Raw genomic sequence first — 10600 nt, forward strand, 5'->3', positions numbered from 1 at the left:
GGAAGTCCCCCTCGACGCCCCCCGCCCCCCCCCTTGGTCCCTCCCATGGGCTGCAGTCCCCACCTCCTCTGCAGCAGATGCCAGGAGCTCTTTAAACTTGCCCTTGGCCTCTGGAATCCCGACTCTGAGGCTGGGCATTCCAACACAACTCCTTGGGTGCGGATCTTGGAAAGGCCACTTCCAAACTGTCACAGCCCGGGCCCCAAGGACAGGCCCCGCTTCTGTGAGGTTTGCAGGGTGCCAAAAACATCTCCGGTGCTCAGGCTGGAGCAGCCAATGGAAGCCATGACCCAGACCCCTCCCACTCCCTCCTCAGTGGCATCCCAGCCTCCTGAGACTCTCCTCCCTCCCTGCCGGCCTGTCTGACACAGGAGTGAGGACCCAGAGGCCTCGGGCTGCAGAACCCTCTCCACCTGCCCTGTGGTTCCCGGACGGAGCCTCATCCTCTCCACAGATGGCCTGGAGAGCGCTGCTCCTTGCCGCCGGTTTCTCGGCCGCGATGCTCCTGTGCAGTGAGTAAGGGGAGGCTGCGGGATGGACTGGTGTGTGTGTGACCCAGGACCCCCACCGGGGCCTGGCAACCACTGTCCTGGGAAGGACTGGCCTTGCCTGGTGGGGGTGAGGGTCCCTTCGGTGTGCTGCGCCCTCACTCTATGCTCGCGCCCACAGTGCTGCAGGAGGGGACCGGCGCATCCGTGGGCACCGGGCAGGGGGCCGGACAAGAGGCCCAGGAAGGTGAGTGCAGGGGCCACCCAGGGGTGCAGGGCAGGTGGGCCAGCCCCTGCGGTGGCCCTGGTGAGCCTGCACAGGTTGTGACCGGCCTCCTTCGGGCTCCAGGTGTGGAACGGAAGATTTTCATGCAGGAATCGGATGCCTCGAATTTCCTCAAGAAGCGTGGCAAGCGGTCCCCCAAGTCCCGAGATGAGGTCAACGGTAAGGACGCTGACCACCTGCCTTCTGCTGGGCCCTCTGGCTCCTTCTCGCCCCCGGCCAGCTGGACTGTGGGGACCTAGCTCCACGGGCGCCAAAGGGCCCGCAGCTCTTAGTTAGAAACCCCACGTCTCCTGGATTGCAGGTCACATCTGTTTCGACTGACTATTGTCAGGGCACGAAACAAAAGGATGGTGAGATACATCCCGATTCCAGAAAGTTAGAAACATGCAAGGGAAAATCTGCGTTCTAGTTGGGACAGACACACGACCTCAGTGTGTGCTCATAGGGGTACTGAAAAGTGAGCCCTTATATGCAAGAGCAATAGCATTGCGAGCAGGGAGAGGGCACGTGGCACTCCAAGCCAGGATTGTGGGTTTGGTGACAGCTTTACTGCTAAGTGGCCTTGGCCACTTCCTCTCCCGGGGCCCAGTTTCCTTATTTACAAGCCCCTGAAAGTGTGGTGTTCAGCCAGCAGTGTTTTGGTGTTTTTTTTAAAGTTTTTATTTCCAATGCATTTGGGAGGCTTTTGAGCTCAGAGGCATGTCTCCATTCAGCCTGAAGTAGCCCCTGGTAACCCCTGCCGAGCGGGGACCCTCATTTCCATGACCCGTCGACCCTCAAAGGCATTTGTGTTTTCTGCCCTTGAACTAGATTCTTCCAAGGGCTATGGGTGCTGACTGTCTCCCAGGCTGGGGCTGGATTCATTGCTTGTGTGTGTCTGAATAAACTCTTTGTGTCGCTCAGCAAAGTAACTTGCTCCGTAAAAATAACAGGAGTGTTTTCAAATGATGGGGAAGAAGAGAGTGGAAAATGCTGGGAGATAAAATTCCTCTTTTTTAAAAAAAAACAAAACACCTGGATAAATATTAACCAAACTGGGAAAATTTCCAGGCCTCATACAAGTTGAGATTTAAAAGCTTGCAAATGTCAAGAAACACTGAAAAGACTGATGGAGATTGGGCAGTTCTTGATAGAAATCAGAGAAGCAACCGCTGGCAGACTCCCAGTGGGGAGCAGGTGCGAATTTTAGGGCAAATAGTTTCCTCCTTGGAAGCTGAGCAGAACAATGAGGCACACGACTGAGCCAGAGGTTCCTCGCCTCAAACAGAAGCTCAGGGTGCTGGTCGTGGGGAGCCAGGGCAGCCGGGAGAGTAGCTAGGGTGCACCTGAGTTCATGTCTTGTCCCCTTGTCAATTTCAGTGGGTGGACAGGAGATCCGTGCCCAACTATGTCTCGGGTTGGGTAAAGGGCAAGTGATAAACTTGAATTTGGAACCAGGGAACAGGCATCTTACACCTCTAAGCTTCTGGGTAACAATGCAGGTCACTTTAGGGTGAAAGGAGGAACTAATCTGATAAAATGCATGTTCTTGAGAAGAGATGTACACAACGCCCAGTGTAAAAATAGCATCTTGTCCCAAGAATTAGTTTTTTTTTAAAATATATTTTATTGACTTTTTACAGAGAGGAAGAGAGGGGGAGAGAGAGTTAGAAACATCAATGAGAGAGAAACATCGATCAGCTGCCTCCTGCACACTCCCCACTGGGGATGTGCCCGCAACCAAGGTACATGCCCTTGACCGGAATCGAACCCGGGACCTTTCAGTCCGCAGGCCGACACTCTATCCACTGAGCCAAACCGGTTTTGGCCCAAGAATTAGTTTTTATTTATTATAAGTCAAAGGTCCAATGTGGCACCTCCAAAAAAGCCATTTGGGAAGATTGTTGCTTTTCTGGCGTACATAGGGATGGAAAATGCTTCTTTGGGAATTGGCATGGCTCATTAAGCACCTGCTTAGAGTCTAAACCCCTGCCTCCCACCCCACCCCCACCCCCAGCAGCTTTCTGTAGCATCGTCGGAGCTTGTGGTGGGTTGTAAGATTCTGCCATGCACAGTGTGTTCTGTCCAGTAGTGGAGTGTGGATGCCTGGAGCTCAGGCCCCAGTCGCAGACCGGCCTTGACCAGCTGTGTGGCCTTGATTAAACCACTTCACCTCTCTGAGTGAATTGCCTCCTAAGAAATGTGTGGATGTGGGGCAAAAGGCGAGGCATGGGGATGGACTGGAGTACCCATTCCTTCTGCCAAAGTAAAGATTCCTGCAATATGTAAGTAAAGGCACAAGTGTGGGGAAAACATGGGATTTAACAAAGGAATCTGCACTGAGACCAATTCAAATAACTTGATTTTTCACCTGAGTTAAGTTAAATAATATGAACCTAATATAAACAACTAGTATTTAATTAATTTACTTATTCTTGTAAGTTCCTTACTTTCAAGAAGGGTTTGAGATGGTTTCCGGTCTTCCCATCCCAAAGAAATACTACTTGTTTCTCCAGCACCCCTGTGCTGTGGGGTGGGGCAGACAGCGATGGCTTACCTGCTTCCATCATAACCCCCACCTCCTCTCGCACATCCAAGCTGGTGGGGGCAACAGCACCTCAGCCTCCCCCTTTGACGTGAGGGGAATCACACCTCTCCTCCTGGGAGGGATGAGCATTCTGAGGGAGCAGTTCCTCCTGCACCAGACACAGCCGCCTGCTGCCTTGGATGCTCCAGATGAAGCCCAGACAAAAGAAATGTCTTGAAACCAAGAGCACTTTAAATCATTTCCACATTTAATTTCCACAGCTCTCGCACCAAAGAGGTCAAAGTGCAGATTTGAGGGCAGAAATGGATGAACTTGGAATCTAATTTATTTTAGATCTAAAACGTAGAGGTTTTATTTTTCGACTAAATTAGAGCAGGTGAGAAACAGCTGCACCCGCTAATGAGGTGGGATGAGGTCTTTCAGGTGGGATTCCCTTTGGGCTCAAGGTGGTGCCGGTGAGCTTCATTGTTCATCGGCCAAGGAATGATCACCATCTTCATGTGTTCTCAGTGACAGTTTTCAGCTTTTACTGGGTGTATTTCTTGCAACCGTAGAAGTGTACTTCCAATTTTGTCACGTGGAACTCGGATTCCTCATAAAAAGGTTCACAGCCAACTTTACTGGAATGCATTGCCTTACAAAGTAAGGGATGCCTGCGGTTAGTGTTTCCACCAGGAAGTTCGACTGACCATCCATATCCTGTACTAGTTATCTATTGCTGTATAACCAACAATCCCCAACCTAGCAGCTTGAACAAATTACCTCAAAATTTAGCAGCTTAAAACATTTGTTGTCTCACATTTGCTAGGGTCAGAAATCTAGACCTAATGAGCTGGTAGCCTCCGGGTCAGGTTTCTCGGGCTGCCGTTATCTCAAAGCCTGACTGTGAGAAGATTCCTTTTCAAGCTCATTTACCTGGTTGTTGGCAAGCCTGAGGTCCTTGCTGTTGGTCAGGGACACCAGTGTCTCTCCATGAGTGGGCCTCTTCGTAAGACAGCTTACAGCATGGCAGCTGGCTTCTCTGAGTGGAGCAAAACGGAGAAAGAGGCCAGCCAACCCAAGACAGAAGCCACAGTCTTGTTTGTAACCTACTCGTATGTGGAAAGTCTATTCCACAACTTTTACCATATTCTGTTCATTAGCAGCGAATCACTAGACAAGGGGAGGGAATTAGCACAGCTAGGGGCATGAGTATCGAGATCATCTTAGATTTCTATCAGTGGCCATCATGCCTCTTAGTAGAGGGACAGGATCTCTCTTACTTGCCTCTTTAACCCTAGTGTGTATCATACATTCTGACCATGATAGGTGCGCTAAGATGTTGAATGAATTTGAAGGTATTAATTAATGTGAAATGAACTTTAAGTTGGATGACTCCCTCTTATAATTCACTAGTGACCTGTCACATGAAATTGTGCAAGACCCAGGACCCCTTCCCACCTCCTCCTTCCCCCCCCCCACACCATGGGACCGCCCCGAGTCCTGGAGTCCCACCCTGCATGGCCAGCGCACTGCAGGACGGCCCCAAGTCCTGGAGTGCTGCCCTGATGCCCTGCCTCTGGGCTGCACGGAGCAGCCGCCAAGCTCTGCCCCTGCGGCATGCACGTGGGGCTGAGGAAACCCCGGCAGAAATTGGGGGCCCCGCCTCCACTGCCCCGTCCCCGCTGTGCACATCGCCATCTTGTGTTGTGTTATGGTGTGAGGGTCAATTTACATACTACCTCTTTATTATAGAGGATTTCTTTTTTTTAAATATATATATATTTTTATTTCAGAGAGAGGAAGGGAGAGAGAGAGAGAGAGAGAGAGAGAGAGAGAGAGAGATAGAAAGGTCTAAAATGAGAAAGAATCACTGATTGGCTGCCTCTTGCATGTCTCCTACTGGGGATCGAGCCTGTAACCCAGGCATGTGCCCTGATCAGAAATCCAACCGTTACCTTCTGGTTCATAGGTCGACACTCAACCACTGAGCCACACCAACTGGGCTATAATTAATTTCTGGTCATTGGACTTCTAGTTTCTAAGTGGCCCAATATATCTGGACATACCACTAATTTTATGATTGAAACTAAATTGCTTCATCTTTTGGGGTCTCAGTCTTCTCATTGGCACAAAGAGGCGGCTGGATGGGAAGACCTCCCAGTCCTTCAAGTTCGAAAGTCTGTGTCAGGAGTACACCCTTTCAATGAAGCCCCCACCCTTAGCCCCCCCAAACAAGCCCTTCCCAACCAGATTACATTTCTTAGGCAAAATATTAGTAATGGGTGTTCCCCTAAATGTGTGCAGATACCCCTGTTCTTGGGGGCAACTCTCTCCTCTTACCCTTCCACAGCGGAGAACAGGCAGAAGCTGCGGGCTGACGAGCTGCGAAGAGAATATCACGAGGAACAACGGAACGAGTTTGAGAACTTTGTGGAGGAGCAAAACGATGGTGAGAGCTCTTCAGCCAGTGTCTCCGGGCAGTGGGGCTTTGTGGGAAACCACAAGTTGTCTCTACTTCTCCCCACATTTTAGAGGCGAAGGGAAGCTCTACTTTCATGTCTAGGGGAGTCTTGAAAAGAAGGGAGAAAGCCAGAAATGGATGTAGAACTTGAGAAGGGACTGGAAAGGATAGTACCCTCGGTTACCATGGCTCAGGGACTGTGGGGCTCACTGCATTTTCTCCTGCTTGGGGATCACTGTGGTGGCTGTGTCCTCTGTATTGGTGAACTTGGCACTGGTAGAGTTGGATTGGGAGGCTTTCAAACTCAGTTTTAAGTGTCTTGGACTCAGATCAATGTAATGGCTTTAGGAACTACCCATCCTGGGAAACCAAGGCCTCCCTTTACTTATTCACTATGATCAGCATCTTATCTGATGGGTGGAGGAAAACCAGGAAAACTCAGCAAGCACTGGTCACCGGTGCCCTGCCTTTACCCTTCCCCACCTGCAACACCAACATCCACAGGTGACATGAAGGCTCCAACACACGCATAACATTGGGCATCGGCATGCTTCTATGTGGTTTGCTTGTGCCCTTACCTCGCTGCTTTAGTGACTTCCCTGCTAAGCTGTCACCTTTGCCTCAGTGTCTCACTAGGCAATCAGCACCTCTCATTTCTGCCCTCAACCCTTGGGCAGACAGGGCTCCTGCTTCCCCAAGGAAATGCCGATTTCATCAAGGCCTCAGTGAGGCAGCTGGGAGTGGGTGTGGGTGAGGGAAAAGGGAGGCTCTTTCTTTGAACCACACAGCCTTCCACCGGGTTGCATTTGACCTTGGATCTACTGAGTACCCTCAAGTAAAAATCCTTTGGTACACTTATTTATTTTTATTTTAAAATATATTTTATTGATTTTTTACAGAGAGGAAGGGAGAAGGATAGAGAGTTAGAAACATCGATAGAGAGAAACATTGATCAGCTGCCTCCTGCACACCCCCTACTGGGGATGTGCCCGCAACCAAGGTACATGCCCTTGACCGGAATCAAACCTGGGACCCTTCAGCCCGCAGGCTGACGCTCTACCCACTGAGCCAAACCGGTTAGGGCCCTTTTGTACATTTAATAGTGACCAGACCAGCAGGCCTGTGTGTGTGTGCATGTGTGTGCGTGATCCTTTTTTTGGTCTTTCAAGACTGCAATGCTCCTGAACAAGCTCCGGGCTGCATGTAAGCTTAGACACAGGCCCGGTTTAGGTCACCTTTGTTAGAGAAGGTCAGCAGTTTCCGTTCTGAAGCTGTCATCTCCTGGCTTGTTTGCACTGGTGGGTTTGAGGGCACCTGGTAGTGAAGAGGATAGGATCACCCTCTTAGGGCACCTGGTAGTGAAGAGGATAGGATCACCAGATACCCGAGGGCTGCAGGCCAAGCCCTTTGCCCTGCGGCGGCACCTGGCTGAGCCTGCAGCAGGTGTCAGGCTTGGATCCCGGCAAACCAGGCTTTTCTGGGAACAACTCAGGCGTCATAACTCAGAGGCAAGCACTTCTGTTTACCTTGGTGGACAGCTTGGGGAGAGGCATTTTAAAATGAGAATGTGGCCTCCAAAATTCCTTCAGCGGTTTGTTTTTTTTCCTCATAGCGTGAATAACAGCATTTTATTTTGTGCCTTTTTAAATGTCTCAAGTCCAAATCCTTGGCATCTGGGTAGAATAATTCACTGTTTTCCCTTTCATGATGAAATTAGGATGAGAGGTCAGGTGCCTTGGGGATGACGTGTCCTCCTCCAAAGCCAGATGGGACTAAGATCGGGACCTCAGGCCTTGCCACAAAGATGCGGACACTGCAGGGCAGGGCACAGGCCTTCCGGGACGGCAGTGCAGCCGCCGTCATTGCTGAGCACCTGCTCCGTCAGGCAGTGGGCTGCACCGCCCAATCCTCACCACCAGCCTCTGAGGTCTTGCAATCTCCATTTTACAGTTTCAAACCTCATCCTGAGACAGGATACATGACTATCCAAGGTGGCATTGCTGGTAAGGGGTCTGAACCAAGCCAGCAAACTCGTGTTGTTGTAAGTGAAGGATAATCAACTGTGTAAGGTCTGGAGATATTCGCTGCAGGGTCTGGCCGTGAGGATGGAGTGAGGAGGGCAAAGCAGAGGGGCCCAGAGAGGGTCTCCCCAGAGCGGCAGGAAGGAGGCAAACAGGTGGGGCAGGCCCAGCAGGCCTGAGGGTACAAGTGCACTTTTCTCCCCTGCCTCTGCGGGTAGCACTGAGTCATGCGCAGTGGCCAGGCTGCAGGAAACCTGCACCCAGGCCTGCTCGGATCCCTTCCCTGAGGCCCCACACCCACAGCTCCCCCCGCCCCTCGCCCCCACCAGGACTCTGGTTTCAGTTAGCCATCTTCATCTGACAAAGTCACCGGTTCTCAGAATAGTAGAGAGCAGTTGGATGTTCCTCCTCTCCCCGAGGTTCTTGCTTCATAAAAGCAAGTGCGGAGGCATTCCCTTGGGGAACCAGGAGGACTCGATTTCCAGTGGAGGAATTGTAGGCAGTGGTCTGGAGGGGGTTTCTGGGTAAGAGTGGCCTTCCTGAGGACCTGAAAACCCCACCCCAAAGGCCTCTCTATCAACCTACCCAGGCCACCGGTCCTGGTTTGGGGAAAGCGGGCGGGAAAGTTTAGTGCCTCGCTCAGCTCTGCCGTGGCTCCTGGTTGCAACTCTACTCAAAACCACCGCGTCACAGGCAACAATAACAGGTCTGCCTCCGAAGCTCCAGGACAGCGTGCTGATCTCCCACTTCTAAGGCAAAGTGCAGCACATGCGGGCTCCCGCCTTCAAAGCCGAAGCCGGTCAGGCCCTCTGAGGTTGGCGGCATAACCAAGGGTCCCGGCCACACGTGGTCCCCACACGAAAGCCACACTCTCAGGGCCTCTGGTCTTCAGCAGGGAGGCCCTTCCCTTTGACTAAGTAAAATGGTCTAAGAAGAGTCTGGCATGGTCTGGGGGGAATCAGGCTCTCAAGATTGGCAAAGAGTGGCTGGTCTACGCAGCCTGAGAAAGGTCTGAACCGTGACCGCTGACACCCAAAGCTAACATCCAGCCTGGGCCTGACTGTGGCCTCGAGTCTGTCTCTGGGGGCCAAGTCCCTAAGTGGAATTTTAGCACCAAGGGCTCACATAGGAAGGAAACATTCCCAGCGTCCACACGGCCCGAACACCCGTGGGTGACGAGGCCCTGCTGTCGAGGTCACCTGGCTCTCCCAGGTGCTAAGGGCTCTCTCTCCACACGCAGAAGCCGCAGGCCATGCTGTGAGCCCAGGGCCACGAGGAGGCCCTGCACGGCACTGAAGTCAGGGTCACAGGCTTTCTGATCCTCGATGTTGTTGCCTTCTTTCGTTAGGACTTCCCATCCTCCCAACATTTTTCAAAAATACTTCTAAAAAATGGTAATAAAATATATAGAACATAAAATTTGTCACCTTAACGAATTTTAAGTGCATAATTCAGTGGCATTTAGTACATTCACAGAGTTGCACAACCGTCACTATTTCCAAAACCCTTTAATTACCTCAAACTGAAGCTCTGTACCCATTCTGCACAGCCATTGGCACAGCCTGGTGACCGCTAGTTCATGTTCCGTCTCTGAATTTGCCTATTCTAGCTATTTCATAGAAGTGGATTTACACAATATTTGTCTTGTGTCTGGCACATTTCACTTAGCATGTTTCAAGGTTCCTTTATAGTATAGCACGTATCAGAAGGTCATCCTTTCCATCCCTGAATAATTCATAGGTACATACATGTATACATATATCTCACATTTGAAAAATGTTTTTATTGATTTCGGAGAGAGGAAAGGATAGAAACATCAATGATGAGAGAAAATCATTGATTGGCTGCTTCTGTACGCCGGACCCCTCCCCACTGGGGATCGAGCCTCAATCCAGGCATGTGCCTTGACCAGGAATTGAACTGTGACCTCCTGGGTTGACACTCAACCACTGAGTCACACTGGCCGGGCTAAACACATTATTGTTAAAGCTTAGAAAACACAGAACAGTCTGGAGATAGCAATTACTCATAATCCCATTATTCCAAATTGACAACGAGTTTTTGGAATGGTATGGCTTAGAGTCTACTTTTATTACTATTTTGCTACTTTTGTATTTTGTGCCTTAGGTATTATAACTTTGAGCCAGTTTCTGCATACGGCTCTCCCCACTTCGCTGGCTGTGCAGGGAGCACTGAACTGGAGTGCCAGACCCTGGTCTCGGCTCCCCTGGCAACCAGCTCTGTGACCTTCACCTGTCTGGGCCTGATTGGTAAAATGAGACCTTTGGATTCGGTGTTTCCCAGGCCCTGCCAGCTCTATCCTGTGATTCTGTCACCAGTGCCCACAGGTGTTGGTTCACGGCACCGCGGTGGGAGGTTTGGGTTGACAGCTCCAGGAGAGCTTGGTGGCTGCCTTCAGGTCAGAGTCCTCTCTACCCTAACATGATTTCATCTGTCCTCCCAGAACAAGAAGAGAGAAACCGGGAGGCTGTTGAGCAGTGGCGCCAGTGGCATTATGATGGCCTGTACCCATCATATCTCTACAACCGCCACCACATCTGACCTCATCCTGATGAACCTAGAAGAGGGAGCTTGAAATGCACGTACTCACCCAGGTGTTCCACCCCAGGTGTCGAGCAACTCTCTCCCACACAAACAGGCCCCTTCAAAGGGTCTCAATTCGGGGCCTGCTGTGGTAAACACATAAGGCCTTTCATTCTGATGGATTTAAATGCCCTGGCTTTCGCTTCTTTGCAGATGAATTTTGAGGTGAGCGAATGCCTATGGGGCCGCTTAGCACCAAACCTATAGTTTCCCCTTGCTTAGCAATTGTTC

The 10600-nt window shown here is 51.0% G+C and overlaps 1 protein-coding gene across 1 annotated transcript; it reads left to right on the forward strand.

Annotated features, from left to right (window-relative positions):
- Nucleotides 1-368: 368 nt before the first annotated feature.
- Nucleotides 369-10600, forward strand: UCMA (upper zone of growth plate and cartilage matrix associated). The gene is made up of 5 exons (XM_008150428.3): nucleotides 369-512; nucleotides 670-735; nucleotides 838-933; nucleotides 5634-5732; nucleotides 10230-10600. Exons 1-5 carry the CDS (start codon nucleotides 455-457, stop codon nucleotides 10325-10327), a joined length of 417 nt encoding a protein of 138 aa, XP_008148650.2. The 5' UTR covers nucleotides 369-454; the 3' UTR covers nucleotides 10328-10600.

Source organism: Eptesicus fuscus, chromosome 5, assembly GCF_027574615.1.
Source record: "Eptesicus fuscus isolate TK198812 chromosome 5, DD_ASM_mEF_20220401, whole genome shotgun sequence".
Taxonomy (NCBI): domain Eukaryota; kingdom Metazoa; phylum Chordata; class Mammalia; order Chiroptera; family Vespertilionidae; genus Eptesicus; species Eptesicus fuscus.